Here is a 23,551-nt window from a genome sequence, read left to right on the forward strand (position 1 = left end):
CTTTTTCCCCTCATTTTTTCTTTCGCCATTATTTCCTTCAGATTCTTCAAAAAATGTCAGATTATTAGTGAGGTCACCAGCACATTAACTATCCACAGTTCCAACAGCTGCATCACATTTTCCAAGAAACAGTGGCCATTTTGTAGACCAGGCTAGCCTCAAACTCACAGCAATCCACCTGCCTCTGCCTTCCGAGTGCTGCTGGGATTACAGGTGTGCACCACCATGCCTGGCTTATATCAAGTTTTAATGAGCTAGAGGATAGAGGACGCACCTGCCTGTCAGACAGTAAGCCTTTCCCTCTGGGCCTAATTGAGCCTCCTTTACCAGTCTTGAGGACTGGGAATCATCAGCCTTAACTATTCTTGAGGTTTCCTGGACCTCAAAGCCAACTGTGTTCACAATTCTTATTTCTGTTAAACTTTAGAGACTTCAAATCTTTGTACTTCATTGACAGTTTCAGAAGAGAAGGGTTGGATGGCTTTGCCGCACAGACCCTCCACACACGGCTTGAAACCTGTGCACCACACTCCATTGTGAGGCCACAGGGGCTGCTTCCAGGTCACAGCCTGTGTCTCTTGCCAGAGTGAGGAGCAGGAGGAGAGAGAGAAGCCTGCATCCCTCCCAGCTCCGGCTGCTTCAAAGAACCCTAGCCAATCTCAGTATATATTGGATATGTTTCATTTCCCAGTTATTATTCTCTTGAAATTTTCTCCTCCCGATGCTTTCTTAGTGATCAATACGACCTTTATGTAGTTGCAGAAAATTATTTCTTTACTGCAGTGAATGCTCAATAATTTCAGGCTTTGATTCCTCTGAATCCAAGTGCAGCATAACAAGGGGGCTGCAGCTCCTTTGTCAAGAACAATGCATTTTTAACAGAATGGAGTGCTCACCACCAGGACAAGTCACCCCCAAAAGCAGGTCGGCCACCTCTCCCTCTACTCCCCCCACCACCTCATATGTCAGATCCACACTCCCTTTGGGACTCTGGGACTTTTTTCAAAGGTTTGTAATAGCTTGCCATTCATTCTCTCACTGGATAATTACCACGCTGCCTGAAGTTAGGACTTCCCCACTCTCTGGTCCTCATCGAAGACTGGAAGCCATCGTATCTCCATTTCACCAGAGACTTCCCATTCAGAAGTCCTAATTCCAGGCCAGCAAGATAGCTCAGCAGATCAAGGTGCCACCAGCTGCCAATGCTGTTGACCTGAGTTCCCTCCCTGTTGCTCGCATGGAAAAAGGTGAGAACCAATTACCCAGACACGGCAGTTTAGGGCTTTCGGCATCAGCTGCCTCTTAGCCTGTTCCCAGTACTATAACAAAATGCCACACACCAGTGACTAATAAAAGAAAGAAGTTTACTTTCTCACTGCTCAAAGCTGAGAAGCCAGTGGCCCAGGTGCTGAAATGGTGTCAGATGAGGGTTTCCCACAGATGGCAGCTCCTCCGGGCACCAGCCTACACATTACAGGAAAGTCTCTGTTTCCTCTGGACTCTGCCGCAGCCTCCATTCTAGTGCTTTGCACATTCAGATGGGACACACAGTGGCAGAGTTTAGTTACAGCAAGCAATGAAGTATAAAGCTTTTTTTAACAGGAGAGGGGAAGAGGCAAGCAGCAATAGGCCCCTAATCCCCACAGGAGTAGCCTTGTATTTCTCTTCATCCTGTTGCCCCTTCCTTGTGCACAAAAGCTCTACTCTATGACCGAGTCAACCCCCTGAAGTCCCACCTCAAATGTTCCCACAAATTTCAAATGAGATTCGGACCACAGCTGGGGCTATAACTCGGTGAGTAGAATGCTAGCCTGGCATACATGCCCTGGGTCCCACTGCCAGCACTGTTTGAACTAGTGTGGGAATGCACACCTGTAGTCCTACGACTGAGGAAAACTAAAGATGGAGGTCAGAAGTTCTAGGGCATTCTACACTACATATTAAATTTGAGGCCCATCTGGGAAGGAAGGGGGAGGGCAGAGAGAAATAACCTAATGATTATACTGTAAATAAAATAGATTTTAATAAATATTTTACACTAAAAATAGTAGACAAACATTAGAAATAACTTTCTTGAGATAATCACCTGCCATCACCAGATACATTAAAACACGAATGTTTTGTACCAAACAAGCACACTGCAGACAAGGTGGGGGATGGTTAGATGTGAGAAATGTGATTCTTGTCAAGCAGGCTGTTCCTGACATAAACACAAATTCATTTACAAATGACAAAACATAAAATAAAATTAGACCATTTGCCTTGAGTTTTGACACAGGAGAACATCAAGAACAGCTCAAGGACTTATCCTCCAGACTCCCAGGAACATGAGCCAGACAGCAGCATCCTGTGTGGAGCCAGAGGAAGACGGAAGTCAGGAAGTCACACAAATCCTCCAAGCATCATTTGATGCTTGGATCTAGGATAAGCACACTTTCCCTTATCAATACCCACAAATACATTGAAAATTCTTCAATGAGCAAGTGAGAGTACAGCCAGCCTGGAGCTTTCTTCTGAGCCTCAGCAGGTGGCCATGGCCTGTAGCACTTTGTATGGCATGTTCCCACCATTGCTCCCCAGCATCTTCCATATTCTACGCAAGACAGGTTCCAAAGCTCCTGTCATTTTACTATAGTCCCCATGTTGGTAGGTCACACAACTCTCTACCTGGCTCCCAGGGAGAAGCTTGCAAGGCAGTTTGATTCCCCTGTTTCCTTTAACCCGATTAGCCACCCAGTCCTGACCCTACATCTTCCAAATACTGCTTGTTCTCTTCATCTTTCATTCTTCCCATCAGATCCCCCTTGGTTTGCTCCTGTGCCATCTCATTTCCTGTCTCTACTTTCATCTTTATCTACCTTATCTTCAGCACTGTACACACACACACACACACACACACACACACACACACACATAGTGAACACATGACTTACTTCTTTGACTAAAAATACGAAAATGTTGCCTTCAATGTAAAAATTAGGGGTTGGAGAGATTGCTCAGGTGAACAGTGTCTGTTGCCCAAACATGAGGATTTGAGTGCTACCTCCAGTACACACTCAAAAAGTGTTGACATCTGCCTTCCACATGTACAGATACATGCACACGTGTGCACCTGCACACATAAATATGTCTTTCACACATGATGATGATGATGATCATGATCATGATCATGATGATGTACCAGATACAATGGATCCTACCTTTGGTCCCAGCTATGTAGAAGACTCAAGCAGAAAGGTCACTTGAGCCCATAATTTTGAAACCAGCCAGGTCAAGACCCCATCGTAGGAAACAAAAAGTCAAAAAGAAGCATTTAAAAGAGTTAATGCATAATAGGACTCTGCCTTCCTCAAGATAAATTGTAGGACCTCTGCCTTTCCTTTGCAAAGCTGTAAAGACTTTCAAGAGCTGACTCGCCTTTCCCCTTATGAACCTACCTTCTTTACCAGCCAGAGAAGTAAGCGTCGTCTGAAGATGCCTAAACAGAAGACACAATGGTATTTCTGTCCTCTGCACCATGCAGGTGACAATGGAAGGACCACATTCAGAAAAATACAATTGTAAAGGCTGCACACCAGCTGCTGGGTGGCAGTTCCACTCACTGTCCTTGCCTGCCTTGAGAAAGCAGGTAACATCTCCGTGCCTCAGCTTCCTGTCCATGGATGAGAACTGTAGGAGTTCATAGCAACTAAAGTAACTAAACTACATAGAGCACCACTAAACAGCAGATACTGCGATTCCCACAGTACCTCAGGAGAGAGAGATTTCACAGCAGAGCAGGGCCTGGGGAGGTGACCAGAATAAGATGAATTACGGTCATGCCACGGGGAGAACAGTTGGAGGATGTGCAGTTCACAGAGAAGCAGTATTGCTAAGATTGAACAGCTGTTTAAAAACATCTGGAAAAGAATCCAGAGCGTAAATGCAGGAGCAGTAATGGGACTCTGGGGAGACAGATTCCAGCTCAGATTAAGGAAACATTCGACTAAGCAGAGCATCAACCAATAGGCTGGATAGTAGCCACAAGCTCCCTTCCGCTAGAGGCCTTAGCCAGTAGCTTGGCCACTCCTCATTTAGTATATTCCAAGGGGACTAAGCACCTGAAAGAGAGGGGAAGTGCGACTCTCAGGCGACAAAACGCTTCTGTGTCACTAACCGCAAGTAAGTGTTAAGTTACAGTTTGGAGTGAGCACTATAAAGCATGCATTTATCTTCTTGGTGATTTGTCATCTTGTTTCTCTGGAACCTACTGTCCCAATGCTAAGTGAATTTCATAGAAAAGAGATCCTGGCTGGGCACTCTGGGTGGATATCTATGGCATGTCCTCGGGTGGCAGCTACCTCTCCCACCATGTCTTTTCATTGGTAGACATCTCTTCAAAAACACAGTGACCGTTTCCTGCTCTACAGCTGTAGACCGTTTCCTTCCACTCCTAAATATATCTTGAAAGCAGCCTTGGCGAGAGGGAGTTTGAGAGGGCCTTTCTTTTGGCTTCAAGTATCACTTTAAATATTTATTTACTTATTGTTTTAATTTGGGGGGAGGGCGTTATGTGCACATGTGAGTGCAGAGGCCAGAGACGGCATTGGATTCCCTGGCTGTGGAGTTGCAGGACGTTGTGAACTGTCTGGCGTGGGTGTTGGGCACCAAACCTGAGCCCTCTGCAACTCCAACACGTACTCTTAGCCACAGAAGCCATCTCCCCAGGCCGGGCCCACTGTAAGTAATGGGAGAAAGACAGAAATTTGAGAATTTGCCTCATCTTCACCCTGGGCTCTGTCTGAATCCTTTGGAAATAAGAAAGTCCTTTGCAGAAGAGGCCTGGGTACCTGGTATGATTCGTATTGCGTAGTCGCCGCCCTACGTCTATGATTGGTCTTTTTCATAAAACTCTTCGTTCCTCTTTGTGATATTTTTCCTAACAATCTTTTTTCTTAAATCATATCTTTTTAATTGATATGTACTAATTATATGTAATTAATAACTAGTTTTCAGTGTGTGATGCTCAAACCAGGGCACAGTCCCACCCCCTAGGGCACCGATCGCTGGCTTCTATTGGGGTTCTCAGGACTCCCTGGTTCTTTATAACATATAATAAGCCTGGTTCTATATTACATACAATAGACCACAATAACTTGATGCCTTTTTCATCCCACTCTTTACCCTAACCACACACGCTAAACTCAGACTCTAGATGGAATGGTTGGCTCACAGCTCCTGGTGGGTGTGGTGAAAGAACGGCTTAGATCCCATTTTCCTGGAGGTTAAGAATGTCTGTGCGGTGGGTGGACCACACGGATGGTGAAGTGTTTGCCCTGCAAGCATGAGGACCTGAGCTCCTTGCCCCAAACCCATGTAAAGAAGCCAGGCATGGTGGCCTGATCTTGCAATCCCAGCATGAGTGAGAGAGAAAGGAAGAGACAGGTGGATCACAAGTGTTCACTGGCCTGCCAGCCTAGCCTACCTGGAGAGTTCCAGGTTAGTGAGAAACTTAAAAAAAAAAAATTAAGGTGGATGGTGCCTGAGAAATGACATCTAAAGCGCACCTCTGGTCTCCACGCTCATATGCATTCCCCATGCAGTGGTGCACACACACACACACACACACACACACACACAAAGAAAAACTACACACACACACAAAGAATGGCTATAATGTAAGTTATCTGATAATAATAATAAATTATAAATATAAATAATATATTTATAAATATATTTCTCTATTATTTATATAGTATGTAGTATACAAACCATATAAATAAAATATAAATATAGAAATATAATACAATTTAATATGTAGTATAGTATTATATTAATATATGTTAATAATTTACTATATTACACCAATATAATATAGAATATAAATAAAAATAAGTATACTATATTATATGATATATTAAAATATATTATATTTATGTAAGTATAAATAATAAAACTTGAGGTGAGTATTTTGGCATAGTTATATCAGAATGTCCTAATAGGCAAGCAAGCCAACCAGTTAGGACACTATTAAGTAACTTGGGAGAGGAGTGTGATGGAGCTGCAGTCAAATGACTTGTTTTGTTTGAATCCTGGTCCTTCCACTTAAAAACTTGAATGGCCTTGAGCAAGCAACTTAATCTCTCTAACCCTCAGCCTCCTCTTCCACAAATGAGTGAGCACAAACCCATACCTGGTTGATAGGGTCACTTGCTTTCTCATTGTTGTGACAACCTGCCTGATGGCATCAACGTAAGGGAGCAAGGGTTATTCTGACTCACAGTGCCGGGTCCACCAGGCAGGGAAGTCATGGTGGCAAGAATTTGAGACATCTGGTCATGTCAGGAAGCAGAGAGGTGCTCGGCTCCTGGTCAGCGCCCAAGCCATGGGATGGTGTAGCCCACATTTAGCCTTGTGAAGGTGACAATCAAGTTGATTGATGGGGTTCGTGTAAAACACAGGGCCTGTTGCATACGTGGAAAGAGTGGAGAGCTTATTGTTGTTGTTAAAAGTGATGCGGACATAATTATCACAGTTGTAGGTTCCAAAGCAACCCCAGGCAATAGACACTGACGTTTAAATGTTCTGAGTCTTCAGTGCCTTATTTACAGGTATAAAAATCAAATGAATGAATCAATAAATGAAAAATAAAATTTAAAAATTAGAGAAAATTAAAAACAAGCGTAAAAATCACACTAAAACTCAAACCTTGGCTTAAAGGGTACACTGTGCCAGAAGTAGTATATGTAGATAACTGATTCTTATTTTGTAGTTGTTCATGTTTTGCCTGCGTGTATGTCTGTGTCAGAAGCCCTAGAACTGGAGTTACAGACTGGTTTGTCTGCCGTGTGGGTGCGGGGAATTTGAACCTGGTCCTCTAGATGAGCAGCCAGTGCTCAGGACCACTGATCTATCTCTCCTTCTGCCCCAATATGCTTTGTTTTGGGTTTTCATTTGGTTGGTTTGTTGGTTGGTTGGTTTAGTTTGGTTTGGTTTTTCTTTTTTTTTTTTTTTTTTTTTTTTTTTTTATTAATTTATTCTTGTTACATCTCAATGTTTATCCCATCCCTTGTATCCTCCCATTCCTCCCCCCCCCCCATTTTTCCCATTATTCCCCTCCCCTATGACTGTTCCTGAGGGGGATTACGTCCCCCTATATATTCTCATAGGGTATCAAGTCTCTTCTTGGCTACTTGCTGTCCTTCCTCTGAGTGCCACCAGGTCTCCCCCTCCAGGGGACATGGGCAAATGTGAGGCACCAGAGTACGTGAGAAAGTCGTATCACACTCTCCACTCAACTGTGGAGAATATTCTGACCATTGGCTAGATCTGGGAAGGGGTTTAAAGTTTACCTCCTGTATTGTCCTTGGCTGGTGCCTTAGTTTGAGCGGGACCCCTGGGCCCAAATCTGCCTATCATATTGGTTTGGTTTTTCAAGACAGGCTTTCTCTGTGTAGCTCCGGCTGTCCCAGAACTCACTCTGTACACAGGGATCCACATGCCCCTGCCTGCCACCCACCACCCAGTGCCAGAAGTCATTTTATTTCATGTTGAAGTGCTAATACTTAGGGCACATTAGGGTAAATAAAGTACATGTAGCTGGTAGAGATTTTAAAATGGCAACTCTGGCTCTCGCACTCCTGTTTGTCAGTTGCTTCTCTCTCAGGTACGATGAGGACAGTGGACAAAAGGCTGGCTGCTTGGGCAGTGAAGGAAGGGCCACCGCCTCCTGGTTTCTGTCTGGCTTGCTTACCTCTTCCTTTCCATGCGCCAGGCTCCATCTAGCCTGAAAGTGCCTTAGGAACTGCTCCCATTTTTCTCAGAAAACAGCTCTCTGGTCCAGGTTTCTGATGGCAGATGTTTGGGCTTCGTGTCCAGCCCATTTCCTTCTGGGGAAGAATTTACACTCCTTCCTGCTAGTCACATTCCAGGCTCCCAACACATCATTCTCAGAAGCTGGAGGCGAATACTGCAGTCTTCGTTGTCACAGATTAAGGAAGCTGGAATTTAGAGAGGGTGACTCTTCAGTGCCTGTCACATGGCAAAGAAAGTGAGAATGTGGTGGCCCACGCCTATGATAGCAGCACTCTGAAAGCAGAGGCAGGAGGATCTCTGTGAGTTCGAGGTTAGCCTGGTCTACAAAGGGAGTCTAGGACAGCTGAGGCTACACAGAGAAACCCTGACTCAAAAAAAAAAAAAAGAAAAAAAAGAAAGAAAGAAAAGAAAAGAAAGAAAGAAAAACAAGACAAAAAAAAAAAAAAACATGAGGCATAAAAGCAATTCCTTCTGCTTCTTGATGACTACAGCCTCTTCCTAATGTGGGGGATGGGCTTTTGAGGAATAAGTGTGGGCAGAGGAAGCCAAGGACCCAAATTCTGCCAGCCGTTTGTAGGTGGTTTCTCCTAGCCCTTTGGATAGTAAATTCCTAATTTAGAGGCTAGAGCTACATGCCACGGAATGTAGACAACTCGGCTTCTCTAACCGAACTCCTCCAAGGCATTTAAACCATTGCTGATTCTCTCAGTAGCTGAGTTGTCATCTTCCAGACAATTGTGAGAATATAATTTTTTAAAAAGATTAAATGCTTAATTTAATATTTCTCAAGAGTTTGTCCCTGTAGAATCAAACATTTGTGCAGGCTTTCCCTTGACCTGGAACCAGCAGAGAAGAAACATTCCCTTCTGCCTTTAACTTTAAATACAGTCTTGCAGTGCATCTAAATAAGTCTTAGAAATTAAAGTGCCCTTTTCTCCTGCTGCCCACTGCCCTTCGGGCTATAAAAAGCCACACTGTTAAAAGAATGCTTGCTTCCTCCCTCTGGACTGATTTGCTTCTGAGTGGCCTTTTACCTGAAATTGGAAGAGAAACAATTCAATAACAAAACAAAACATACACTCTCAAAATTCGCATCTACAGGACCAGAAAGACGGCTCAGAAGTTAAGAGCACCTGACGCTCATGCAAAGGACCTGGTTCAGTTCCCAGTACTCACATTCCAACTCACAGCTGTCTTTAGGCTCCAGGTTTTTTTGTTTGTTTGGTTGGTTTGGTTTGGTTTTTTTTTGGGGGGGGGGGGGATGGCCTTCTCAGGCAGTGCACACATGTTGTACGCATATAAATACACAAACAGACACTTATACACATAAAATACAAATAAATGTTTTTTTTTAAACTTGGCATCTAGCTCAAAATATCTCTGCTATATCCTTCAACTTTTAGCTGCTAGTACTTTGTGCTGTAGCGACAGCTGAACAGCAGTTAAGAGGACACACTGCTATCCCAGAGGACCTGAGACAATGCTAATAAGAAGTTGGTTTTCTAGATTATAAAATCTCCTTGGTCAGGACAATGCCACATCAATTAATTCTGCCTGTTTTCTATTTTAAGATAAGTAAATAGTTGTGGTTTTGATATAAACATAGTCTCCCACATGCATGTAAATAGAGAGGCATAAACAAGCAGCTGCACATAATTTAGCCACTAACAATAACTCACAATGGATGTAAAAGACCACGCTAACATCCGCATTCTGTACATGCAGACTGAGAGGAGGAGGAGGGGCTCGCCAGCTTGCACCAGCATGGAGCTCCAAATCAGCTACCACTCCCCACATACACCAGATCTCCTGGGCCCTTACCACCTTCTCCCTCAGCCAACAAGAGAATTCAAAGCAAAGCAATCATCGCCGTGCTCCTCCTGGTGGGAAGACAGCCATGATAACAGATTCAGTCTGAGGCTGAGAACTCTGGCTTCCCCAGACCTGTGTAGGGGCATCACACGTCTGACCATGGTCAGTTCAGAGAGCTTACAGAGGAGGCTGTGGACATGCCTTGTCACATGACTCTGCAACTGCTGTGGTAGGCACCTATGATACATATTACCTTGGCCCCAAAATACCTCTCACCAATCTGTTGCGAGATCTAAAACTTGCCACGGTCACATCATTTTCTCCTCTTTGGAAAGAGGTTTAGAGACAAAGTTGTGTGGAAGCAAGAGAAAGAGGCTGACAGCAAGGCAGACTTCAACTCTGTCCTATACAAGTCTGTGGAAGTCATTAACCAAGATCAGCAGTGACTTTTGTTAGCCTTGCCATTTGCTGCTAAATCTCCCCTCGCCTGCCTTCCCTGGCTATCCCAGGAGCATTATGGAGCACTTCACTGAAGAAATCAACAGAACATAAAGTAGAATTTATATTTCACCAAAGACAGATTCCAAGTTAACTAAGTCATAGGAACAGACCCTGATGGCAAATTTCCTAACAGGAATAAAATAATATTTTTCAGATAAAAGAAACCTCGACTCATCCTTTGAATTTCCTCATGTTATAGATGAGGAACGGGAGAGAAAGAGCCTCCTGTTACAGAGAAATTCGTGGTCAAGCCAATACCAATTCCACACTTTAATAATTTCTTCACTCCTTTCTCTTGGAAAACTTAAGATGTGTTATTTAAGTTTATGCCCTCTCTTAGTTACTGTTGTGTTTCTATGGTAAGACACTATGACACAGACAATACTTACAAAAAGAAGGCATTTAACTGGGGGGCTTTCCATAGTTTCAGAGGGTCGGTCCATGGTCATCGTGGTATGAAGCAGGCAGGCATGGCACTAGAAGAGTACCAGAGAGCTTTATATCCTGACCCATAGGCAGGAAAGAGACTGAGCCTGGCATAGGTTTTTGGTACCTCAAGTCCTACCTCCAGTGACACATCTCCTCCAACAAGACCATGCCTCCTAATCCTTCACAAAACCAATCAACTAATTGGTGACTAAGCATTCTAATATATGAGACTATGAACCCCATTATCATCTGAAGCATCACGTCCCCTTACATTACTGTCACCCACTCCTGTTCTGACCACTTTTATTTCTTGTGGGTTTTTTTTGTCATTGCTGTTGTTATTGGTTTTCTACTATCCTTTCAAACTTCATGTGGTGAAAAATGTAATATTTGGGGAACAAATAAGCATGGAGCTACAATATTTGGTGAACGGCTTTTCTTTCTTTGATGCAGTGTTGGATGTGTGGTTTGCTTTGCAAAGACATGAGGATGAGAGGGCTTTGGCTCTGGAGGACTGCCTTGGAGTAAAATTCTGCTTCACACTGCTTTGTACTACGTTGCCCAGAAAACGTTGCTTCTCTGAGTATCAGTCTTCATTCTGGTAAATAGAGAGAGCTCTTTGAGGACTCCTGGTTGGAACTGGATGGATGTGTTGGTTACATAGTTGCATAGGAGCACCTCGGTCTTCATGTTTGTCACTGTCGTGTCCAGTTCTCTATAAAGAGCTCTTACTAGAACTTGTTCCCCTTGATTCTCAGCTGGAATAGTTGTACTGGTTAATGCTAGCTTAGAGAACACATGATAGACCCAGCACGCATGTGTCATTTGCGTCACTCTAGCCAGCTCACATGAGTCATGAGCAGGCTTTCCTTACAGCAGCTGTGTATGAGTTAGTGCTCAGTAGAGTGAGATGTTTAACAATTAGGCTGGTTTTAAATGTCTGGAATGGAAGAAATCAAAGTGAACACCAGTTGTGACTATCCACTTGAAGAGCTCATTAGGAAATGAATTATGGAATAGTGGATTAATTAAGATCATGTAGAAATGTGTTTTCCACTTCTGAAGAGAACTTTTTAAAGAAGATATAAATCACCCAGAATGGCTTGATGTGGCCAGTTTGAACAAAAGTCTGCCATTTCCCAGCCTTGACTGAGCCCCTGCTGAATGCAGACAGCACTTCCGACCATCCCTGCGGCCTCCCTGCCTGACATCTGTTATAACTCCCATATTCTTGATGAGGAGCTGAGGCTCAGGGAATTTAACAGTGTGTTTAGGCAACATAATCACCATACAAGGCTCTGAGACTTCCACTTGAATCTCATTTCAGAGTTCTTGCCACTGGGCCTCAAGATGGCCATTTCTGATGGACATTGGGACTGTTGATGTAATCCTAGGCATGCTTCACTCTGCATGAGTCTCTTCTCAAGGACAGCCATGCAGCGCAGCCTCTGACCTGACCTGTCCCCTCTGACTGACTGAGAACTCTGTAAGAGGGTTGGTGGTGTGTGCTGTATTCATTAACACATCCCCAACACCAGCCTTAGAGCCTGCCACGTAGTTACATCGTCAATGCACACGTCAGATGAAGAACTGAATGCTGAGTTAACTAAAACAACAGAGGTCAACCAGGTCGTCTCTTGCAGATGGTATAGGCAGGAGGAAGGGACACATTTTGGCCTTAGTCGTACAGAGACAGAATAACACTAACCCCAAAGCTGCTGAGTAAAAGCTCATTACGAGCCAAGTAAAGGACAGGCATGCTATCTGACTTGGGCTGGCATCCTTCCAAAACACAATGATATGAACAATGCTTTTCTATATGTCACAGAAGAGAGATCACAAGTGTCTGCCAACTGCCTCCAGGTGCAAGGCTCCAGGAATGGTCTCCCAGCTGTTAAAATAAATAAATAAATAAATAAATAAACAAACAAACAAACTTATGTGAAAACTTTGACACTTGTTTGATTTTTGTCAAGGAGGCAACAGCACTCAGCTTCCTTCTGACTCTACCATCTACAAAAAACACTCGGGACCGAGGTTGGCAGCCCTTGTGACTTGAAGAGCACAGTGCTTAGGGCAGGAATGGTGTGATGGTGGCCACAACAGGCAGTAGACTGAAGTATGCAAGATGCCTTAATCAATATTTGGCAAATAGACACCTAAATAAATTATCTAAAATAAAGTACATAGTTTAGTTGATTTTGGAGGCAAACGGCACAATGATATGTTTTTAAATTACTCCTGATAAATAATGTTTTCTAAACTAAACCACTTGATCTGAAATTACTACCATACATTTGGCTTCTCCTTCAAAGGCCCTGGAGCCAAAACAACTCAACCCTTACAGAGAGAACGTATAATTTGCTGTCTGCAAAGATAAAGCCTCACACATTAGATGCAACCCTAAAAGCCTGTGCTTAGAGTGACCCTTTGCATTGCCACTGTGATGTCATTAGTGTGATGATTTTATGCAAGATTAAGCATGTAATTATGTGTTAAATGGTTTCCTTGGCTCCTGCTTGCTCATTCAATCCTGCAGAGTGCATTAAGGGTGCCCTATACATACAGCTCCGGGCCACTGATGTTCCAAAACTGCTTCCTGTCTGCTCTTTCCCAGCTCCATATCTCACTCACACTTGCAGCTGTAGCCTCAAGGCCCAGCACTGTGAGCTTCTAGCACTGAGAAGCCAAGCTCGGAGAGGTCTCATAGAACAACTCCAGCAGAAGCTTCTAGAATGTCTTTCACTTAAGTAAATTCAGAACTAAGAGGTTGCAGAGGGATTTCACACATTGGCTACCCATCTCTCCAGCCTACAGCACCAGAAGTTTTCAGTAGTTCCCCCTAGATGTCCCCAGCATACGACCAAACTCAGGGGCACTGCCTACCTAGTGCTCCTGCTCAGGACAAGTGTCAGGGCTTAGTGCTAATGAAGAAGCTCTTTGGTTTTTGCCTTCTCTGTTCTTCTGACTGCCACTGGCCCCATAGGACAGGAAAGAATCGATTTGCTCCATGAGCAAGTACAAAGCAACTTGATTGGATTTTCTTCACAAAGAAAATCCAAGCCATTTCTTTTTAAGTTTAGTAGTGGGGAGGCAAACTAAAGAAAAGTAATGTGTAGAATGTGCCTATAAAACATGTCAAAATACTTGAGGTCCTCCTGCATGTTTCGTTTACTTATCTTCCAAGCCACCAGGTGGCAGGAATTATTCCTTCCGTGTTTACACCCAAACTCGGAGCTGTTAACTGGCTTGTACAAAGTCACACAGTTGGAAGATGGAGATGCCAAGAGGCACACAAACACCTGGACCACCTGATGCTCATGCTCATCTTCTTAGGCCATGCTGCCCTTTCTAAAAGATCCGTATTGAATGAAAAGTCAGCCAGCAACCTAAACTTCCTGTCTACATTAATGAGAGGAAACATGGCAGTTTGAAGAGAATCGTGGAAGATGCACAGGGTGAGGCTGCGATGCAGCTGAACTGGCAGAGTGCCTGCCTGACATGCATAAGGCCCTGAGTTAATCCCCAAGATACAAAAGCCAACTGTGGTGGCACATACTGGTCATCACAGCACTCAGGAGGCAGAGGCAGGAGAATCAGAAGTTCAAGGTCATCTTCTGGTACACAGCTAGTCTGAGGCTAGCATTTGTCTAGATAGATAGGTAGGTAGGTAGATAGATAGATAGATAGATAGATAGATAGATAGATAGATACATAGATACATAGATAGATAGATGAATTCATGAATGAATGAGTGAATAAATACATTGATGGATAAATTAGAAGGTACAGGACACCCGAAGCTAAGGGAAGGATTGAGGAGATGCCAGCTGTAGACTGCCAGAACATGCTGCCAAGGCAACCATCACAGTTTCTGATGGCCCCTTAGGCTGTCAAAGCAGCAGAACCATTTACTGCCAAGAACTGTGTGCTTGGCACATCGGGCACAGACCCACTGCAGATGCTGTCATCCTACCTAGCAGGGAAGATGGATTGTGTATACAGGAGCAGCGTGCCTTGTTAAGTCCTGGGAGTGGAGACAAGGGAGCAGCTCAGGGCCATCAGAGAAAACCCCGAGGTACATCTGAGGTGGCTACCCAATAAGGAAGTGAGGCAGAAATGATGATGGTGGACTTGGACATGGAAAGGACTGTCAATCAATTCCTGAGACAAAGGAAGTACCCAACTCTTGCTGACTCCCTGCTCTCTTGGAAGGCTGAGAAATAGGTCTTTGTGTGTAGATGCATGTGTGTGTGTGTGTGTGTGTGTGTGTGTGTGTGTGTGTGTGTGTGTGTGTGCGCGCGCGCATGCGTGCATACAAGGCCCGAAATCAGATGCAGGTGCCACCCTCTGGAGTATTCTCCCTTGTTCTTTAAAAACAGACACATCTGTTTGCCTAGAACTTGCAAAATAGGCTAGCATGTCCCAGGGCTCAGCCTCTCCCCAGCTCCCCAGTGCTGGAGTCACAGACCCATACTACTATGCTTGCCTTTTCTCATGGGTACCAGGGAGCAAGTGCAGGACCTTGTGCTAACAGGTTCATTTCTGGTTGAGCAATCATTTCCCTGTCTAGAAACAGGTCTCAGCAACCCTGAAGTAGTGCTATGTGGTGGTCTCCCTGGCTGGGTCACTCAACCATGCAGTAGACCCAGTTCTCCCCTAGACCATGGCCCAGCATAGCTGCTTCGCATGGGATTCCAAACTGCAAACATTTACAGATTTCTCGGACTCCTCTGTCACCTCACTGATGACAACCCAGAGGAAATGCTCCTGCCTCAGTGGGGAGAGCTGGATTCCTCAGCTGTCTCCCCACTGGGAGGGAATCTTGCAGGCAGCCTCTATTGACACAGTTTGAATTCTGAGCCTAAAAATAGTTTCTAACCTCCACAGAGTCTGTATACTGTGGTCTTTAAGAGACAGAGACTCCCTTTCATTTTAATTAACAATGAACTTATAAGATTCTTTTTAAAAAACACTTTGTCTTCATGAAAGAAAACTGGGTAGAAAACTTCAAATCTGCTTATTGGAATAACCTCAGCAGTCAGGAAGTCCTTTCTGATGGGCTGCAGACAGTTAATTAGAATAAACATCTTTAATTTTCTTTTTCTGCATCAACTTAAAACAGCAGAGCCAAGGTGCCTTCTAGAACAGTGACACCCAGTAGTCAGAAAAGTCCATTGAGGACATCAGGTCACTGCGGCCTCTTCATTTTCAATTATTTCAGTGTGTCTATTATGTCTGGCCAATTACGATGGTGTGGCAGTGCCGACTCACTCACTGTGCCCCACCTACCCTCAAACTAGGTGGCTTTTCTTTGTCTTCATCTCCCCTATGCTCCCACCACTTTGAAGGGACAACTAAAGAAACCAGGGGAGTCTACACTGAAACACTACCTCAAAAGTGCAGGCCAAGTCCATTCTTACGATGTCACACATTCAACTTACAGCCAGTCATCCTGATCTGGGGGTTACCTAGACTCAGAGTGGGTTTCATTCCTGTTATAGTTCCTGCCTTCCAGGGCGTGGCTTTACACTCCTGTCTCCACTACCTGGATGCTGGGGTCACAGATGTACCACATCTAGCCTAGATTCAGTTCCCGCCCTTCCTCCATCACAGCCCTCCTTTATCCTAGAAGGCCAAGAGAGAGACCTCTGCCTCCACATTGGTGACTGACTTCTGGGCCTTCACTCTCTTCACTCAGAAGAGCCCAATTTCCAGGCCTGTTCCTATAAACTCAGCATGTGGTGACCAGCCATATTCTTAGATTCATTCTTCAATGTGCCAAATGCCAAAATAGCAGAACTGAGAAAGATCTTAAATGATTTGTCTCCCATGAATACCAGGGAGGGGTGGACACAGATTTTAATGATAGCACTCAGCTATAGAAAGGTCAAGTGACTTTATCAAGGTCGTACAGACAAAAAGCCAAGCTATTCTTTCGAGCCCTTGCTGCTCAGTGTTGTCTTCAGTACTGGCCTCACCCTAGAGCTCCTCGGACATTCGGAGTTCTGAGCCCCACTCAGATCCATTGACTCAGCTTTGAGACATCCTGGGCTCATCACGGGTCACTGCAGAGACAATGAGAACTTAGGAAAAACGGGAACTTAGAGCATGGTTTATGGTTCCCAAATGTAACCAGGGGCTGGGACACAACTTAGGGGTAAGGCACTGCTTTGCATATAAGCAGAAAGTAGCTTTGGTTATCTTGAGATTACATTGCTACCCACTCTTCTGATTTTCATGGCATGACCTAACATATGGCTATGGTTTCATGCTTTGTGAATAGATAGCGTGTACGGAGCACCAGGCATGTGATAGGGAATACAGTATACAGTAACTAACACTATTTCCAGACTCATATCATAGTCATCATTAATATTAGTCCTTATTGTCCACGTATGCGGAAGGGGTCACTTTTCACCTCTCCTTGTGTTTCATGCTAGGTATCTTAGCTTTCATGATGAACTGTTGTCTTTATAATATTTTGTGTTTCTGTCTCTCTAGAAAATTATTAAGTAGAGGGCTGGAGAGATGGCACAAAAAGAACCCAAGTTTGGTTCCCAGCACCCACATCAGGCGGCTCAGAACTTCCTGTAACTCCAGCTCCAAGAGATCTTATGCCCCCTTCTGGTCTCTGGGCACCTTCCCCCAGCAACTGATAGAAGCAGATACAGAGACCCACAGCCAAACGTTAGGCAGAGCTTGGGGAATCCCTCGGAAAAGGTGGGGGAAGGACTGTGGGAGCCAGAAAAGTCAAGAACACCACAAGAAAACTTACAGAATCAACTAAGCTGGGCCCATAGGGGCTCACAGAGACTGAATGCCAATGAAAGAGCATGCATGGGATGAACCTAGGTTCTCTGCACATATGCTACAGATGTGTAGCTTGGTCTTTTGTGGGACTCTTAACAGCAGAAGCAGGGGCTATCTCTACCTCTATTGCTTGCCTTCACTCCTACTGGGTTGCCTTGTCTGGCCTCAGTAGGGGAAGATGTGCCTAGTCTCTCTGCAACTTGATATATCAGGACTGATAGGCATCTATGGGAGGCCTCCCCTTTTCTGAAGAGAAACAGAAAGAGTGGAGAGGGGAGGGGGTGTAGGGATGGAACTGGATGGAGAAGAGGGAGAGGAAACTACAGTCAGGAGGTAAAAGCCTGGGATTGTTTAAGGCAGCTGACCCTCTGAGCTGTTGCTGTTGACATAGAATTCCTGCTAACCCCAATGTGTCCTCTGCAGGTCTTTCTGTTGCTCCCCCAGGACTTCCACAGTGAGGAAAGGAGCTGCAGGACCAACATCCTCTAAGATGTTTATATGGACCAGTGGACGGACCTCTTCATCTTACAGACATGATGAGAAACGGTAAAGCGCTGGACCCTGGGTGCTCTTAACAGGCTTTAATACAACAGAAGATGATAAGGCAGTGAGGACTGTGTGGTAGATAATTTATATTTGGGGAGAGGCTTTCCTTTTCACCTGTTCTACCTCCCAAATGAAAGACACAGAGATTTATTAGAGATTTCTCAATAAGCTTTAAGCTCAATAACTGGACAGATATGCTTTTGTACTAATTCTCTAAACTAGTCTGCTCTGTCTCTTCTTATTTTTTTTTCTCCCTCCCCATGGTCCCTAACTGAGACCCCAACAGCAGAATGGAAGCTCCGCCTACCTTTCTTCTGCCTAGCTACAGGCTGTTCAGCTTCTTTACTAAGCAATAAGAAATTATTGGGAAGCAAAGCAACATTGATCAGAGTACATGACAATGCCCACATCCAGACTGCAACCAGACCTCAGGGCACAGAATTCAGTATTTGTACACATAGAGCACCAGACCAAGCCCCAACAGGACTATGTTGGCTACTCTCCTTGTTGCTATGACAAAGAACTTGAGAACAACTTAAGAATGGAAGGCTTTACTTTGGTGCACAGTTGGAGAGCACAGTCCATCACGGTGGGGGAAACATGGCAGCAGGAATGTGAGGCAGCTGGTCAACTTGCACTTGTAGTCAGCAAGCAGATGCTGCCTGGCTTTCAATCTCCTTATTCAGCCCAGGAGCCCAGTCTCTGAGATGGTGCTGCCACATTCAAAGTAAGTCTTTCATCCTGTGACCACTAGTTTTATGTCACCTTGTCACAAACTTGAGCCATTTGGGAAGAGGAAACCATGACTGAGGAAATGCCCCCATGAGGTTGGTATATAACAGAAAATGCCTTCACTATATGCCAGAGGTATATTTCCATGGTTGTTATAAAGCCTGTCGTGATGAACCATCACAGAAACTGAATTTCATGTTTTAAAATTGGGGAGGGGCTCTGCACCACAGGGCTGGGGCTTCAGACGCTTTGGCCTTTCATTTCCATCTCTCTTACTTGTTCACTCCCACTCAGTGACTTTGCAAGACCGTTGCCTGTCAGGAATGCCCTCGCATGCTCATATACCCACATACCCACCAAGCCATTCCATCTCTAATCCCAGCTCTACCTAAAGATACCCGCACAGAACTCAAACCTGCTCCCAGTCTCACCCTCCTCTTTACCCACTCAGACTTTGCTTTGTTGCCTAGGGAACATCTAAAGCCTTGCACTGTGCCCGGGACACAGTAGACACTGAACACATTTTGACTCAATGGATGAGCATTGCATTTCTAGGCACCAAACATATGGCAAGAGGAAGGCTGAACCTTCAAGAGGGCTCAGAGAGGATTGGCAGGTTCAGGGATCCCTCAGAGTACTAATAAGAACAACTGAAGGGCGGGGACACATGAGAGGAGAAAACAGAAGGAGGGCAAGATCATATGATGCAAAAGCAAATGGGGTGTACAGTGTGTGTGTGTGTGTGTGTGTGTGTGTGTGTGTGTGTGTGTGTGTGTGTGGTGTTGCAAAAGTGGAGGTCACTGGTTGATAATGGGTGTCTTCTTCAATTTCTCTCCACCTTTGTTTTGGAGATATGGTCTCTCACTGAGTTCAGAGTTCAATGGTTGGCTAGACTGGTTAGCCAGTTAGCTGCCTGTCTCCACTCCATACCCACTGCTATGTTTATACATGTGAATCAGTGTGCCATGATGCTCGTATGTGGGTGTTGGGGATCTGATCTAATGCCCTCCTGCTTTCACAGAAGGCACTTTACCCATGGAACTACCTGCCCCCCAGGCTCTCCAGAACTGTTGTTAAATATTTATTCCCCTCCATTTGTTACCAGTGGTAGGAGTCTGAGCCCAGTGTATCCAGGTTTTTGGCTTCTTATCCAAAGAATTGAAATAAAGGCTCATACAGATTTATTTGGGGACCCAAATAAAATTGGTAAAAATGGTTATGTAAACTAGCAATAACATTTATACTCCAGTCTCTAAATGTTGAGAAATTTCAGGCTGAATAGAAGTCTTGTTTGGAACAGTGTGGAATGCTGGATGAATTGAGTTCAACCGCATTCTTTGAAGCTGTCCTGGGAGCAAGTTTTGAAGGAACAGCAACTAAAACAGCTGGAGAGATGGCTCAGAGGTTAAAAGCACTGAATGCCCTTCTAGAGGTCCTGAGTTCAATTCCCAGCAACCACATGGTGGCTCACAGCCATCTATAATGTGATCTGATGCCTTCTTCTGGCTTGCAGGTGTACATACAGGCAGAGCACTGTATACATAACAATAAATAAATAAGTCTTAAAAAAAAGAAAATAAACTTGATTCAAAAGCAAAGCAATACCACAGATCAGAAATAAGCATGTTCTGGGTAAGCAAAACACCAAATAGATGACAAAGTACTCAAATGCCCTTATTACTGTTTGGGATTTCCTTTTATGGATCTGAAAATAAGACGAAGCCTGCTACCTCTATATTAGGAGTATAGTGCAGGAGTTCTCTCTTTTGATTGATAGATTAGATCATAAAACCATTTTTCTACCATGTATGCCTTTCCCATAGTGCATCTGATTTTAATGTTGTAGAAAATATCAATATATCTAATAATGTGTATCATTAAATCAGCCTATAATTATTGTGGTGGTATCATATAACCTACTACCATAATCAATAAAAGACACAGACACCTGTTGTTTTTAGAACAAGTCTTATTTTACCTGGGGCTGGGCAGATATTAACCCCCTAAACTACCTCCCATAATCTTCCAGCCCCCATCCCAGGCCACCTGCTTTAATCATTTCCGTCTGGGCTATTTCCCACCCATAATCCCAAAATGCTTGCTTATGCTGTTCATCTGGGCCGCTTCTTTCCACGTGGAACTTCAGAGTTCCTCCTCCTCCTGGCTTGAGTGGCTCTTCCCTATGCCATGGTGATTCTGTTCCTTGTTTCTCCTCCGGTACCTCTTTCCCACCCAAGATCCTTCTCTTCTCAAAGCCTGAAACCCTTCGCTCTGTCCCCTCCTGCTGGCCTGTCCAGGGGTAGGTCTTTTGTTGGTCAAACAGGGAGGTAAGGTTACACAGCAACACTTGGAGTACATGACAGTCTGCTCATAAACAGTAAGAATCTCAGGGGCAAGCAATTAACCAATATAAAGTCCTAGACCATGCCGTAGCATTCCCCCCTTTTTGTCTAAGTAAAAAGACCATTTTTATATAAATTATACACGTAAGAATAATTATCTATCCTATCTTGGTAAGTTTAAATTTTTGTACCTAAATTATATTCTGTCATATCTTGTATCTATCAGCCATGACATGGTCTAGTGCTTTATATTTGTCTAGACCTTAAAACATCTTCTTAACTACTAAGCTTAGCTGTAAAACTATAACTATCTACTCTTCAACCCCATCAGAGACTTGAGGAGGAATAAAATTAATTACCTGAATAAACAGGGAATGCAGGCTAGTAGCTTCCAAAATTAAAAAACGAAAAATGGCAGAGATAGTTGGCTGGCTGGACAGCCACCCCTAAACTCTATAATGTTGGAGCATCATCTTCAGCCTTCTGGCCCAATATATTTCACAGGCATATTTGTGAAGCAGGAACTATTTAGGACTTGCTTACCCTGTCTTGGCAGAGCTTGGCAGTTGACTTGACCTTCATTCAAGCTTGTCCATTTTAGGCAGAATTCTGTCTGTGTTAGAAACAAGGACACCTTCTTTTCTCTGGTAGCTAACTTGCCACATTTGACACCATCTCCATATGGAGGTTCTTCAGTGCTATTCATCTCCTTTGAGATAGGCTGGATGCTTCCACAGGTTGACCTGTCTTATTCTCAAAGATTCCCTGAAATAATTTTTTAAAATCCTTAAATAGCATGTTCTGTAGGTATCTGAGGTTTTTGAAGACCACCTATTTAATTGTGCACACAACCATTATCTCTATCTATCTATCTTTCTATCTATCTATCTATTGTAGCATATCTCTCTACCTAGCTATCATACCTAAAAAGTATATTTCTGTGATAAATTAGACTAGTATCTGACATGACCATGAGTTGATCAATTAACCATTAGTTTGCATTACTTAATTATCTTAAACAGCCTGCAATAGCACTTTTGAAAGAATTGTAAGTAAAACTTGTATTATAAATGAGTTGTATGGATACACTACCTCATGCCAGAGTAGAAATACATCTATATAGATATAGATATAGATAGATAGTATATGTCAAAGATAATATTAAATTTGAATTCTGTACCAATGTATCAAAAACAAACTTACTTTTCATCAATATACAAAATTTTATACCAATGAATTACAATAGCCTTATTTGAGAATAACAATTAAGGCTTTAAGTTGAGAAGTAGATTCAATAATCTACATTTTTTTCCCTATCATTTCTATATATTTTCTGTGTTCCCCCTTCTTTCTTTTCCACCTCTTTTTCTTTGCCTAGGAAAGAAAGATAGAGAAAAGAAAAGGAAAAGAAAAAATCCCTGAGTCTGTTTTTATACCTTGTTTTTTATTATTATTAAGAGCATTAATAACTTGTAACCAACTCCTAATGAAAAAAAAAAAAAACCTCAAAACCCTATCCAACCCCCTTTAACAGAAATGGGACATTGTTTTCTTAAGGTTGCTTCCCGCTGGTTTTGGGGTATAGGATACCTTTTTGGGGACCCAAATAAAATTAGTAAAAATGGTTATGTAAACTAGCAATAACATTTGTACTCCAGTCTCTAAATGTTGAGAAATTTCAGGCTGAATAGAAGTCTTGTTTGGAACAGTGTGGAATGCTGGATGAATCGAGTTCAACAGCATTCTTTGAAGCTGTCCTGGAAGCAAGTTTTGAAGGAACAGCAACTAAAGCAGCTGAGGCAGCAACATGCAGGATGCTGGAAGAAAAGTGTCAGTGTTTGAGCATTCTGGAGGATGAATTTTGTCTGGTTTGGTCCAGCATCACCAGTGTCCAGTTATTCTGCTCTGAAAACATAATTTATCATAAGTAACTTATAGTTCTAAACTTTAAAATGCATGAGATATTCAGGGTGCACAGATCAATTAAGGATGTTTTCTTCTCTTTGTATGAACAGAAGAAAATACATCTTTCTATAAGCCAGTATGAATTGTAAACCAAACTGTAAGCCAAATTATCTATGTCATTTAGAATAATGACATGTTAAGTCTGGAGGATACTGTAGCCAAGGATTTATTAGACATGTATTGTTGAAGTTCTAGCTAGAGACATTTTTATGTCTCAATCAGTCTTAGAGCTGTTCCCATGTGGAGAGATCAGCAAATACGTTACCTGCTTGTTCTGCAGCTTGAAGTCATATAAATATAGACTGATTTGATTTAGCAATCTTTCTTGTACCTTGGTTTGTTCCATTTTGACTTCTCTCAAAGAGGATTATAATACTACCATTACCATTGAACATACAATCATTTCATGTTGATTATCAAAACAAGACTGTATAGTGTCTAAATATCTTCCTCTGGGCTTTTGGGCAACTGTTGTATTAGGCCAAGATGCTACATGTCCCCCATGAGAGTTCCTCATGTCTAAAGGGATAAGCCAGTTGCCCAGAGCAACAGAACAGGCATTAGCTCTTAAAATCACCTTTATTTAAACTCCTTCCTACCTTTATTATTTAAGTACA

The 23,551-nt window shown here is 43.4% G+C and overlaps 1 protein-coding gene across 1 annotated transcript in view; it reads left to right on the plus strand.

Annotated features, from left to right (window-relative positions):
- The first annotated feature begins 17,776 nt into the window (after positions 1-17,776).
- Positions 17,777-23,551, plus strand: part of Kcnmb2 (potassium calcium-activated channel subfamily M regulatory beta subunit 2) — a 38,780-nt gene continuing 33,005 nt past the window's right edge. The window contains exon 1 of the mRNA XM_051156816.1: positions 17,777-17,895. Coding sequence (XP_051012773.1) covers positions 17,840-17,895 — 56 coding nt within the window. The 5' untranslated portion in view covers positions 17,777-17,839. The remainder of the gene's footprint in view (positions 17,896-23,551) is intronic.

Source organism: Acomys russatus, chromosome 15 (genome assembly GCF_903995435.1).
Source record: "Acomys russatus chromosome 15, mAcoRus1.1, whole genome shotgun sequence".
Taxonomy (NCBI): Eukaryota; Metazoa; Chordata; class Mammalia; order Rodentia; family Muridae; genus Acomys; species Acomys russatus.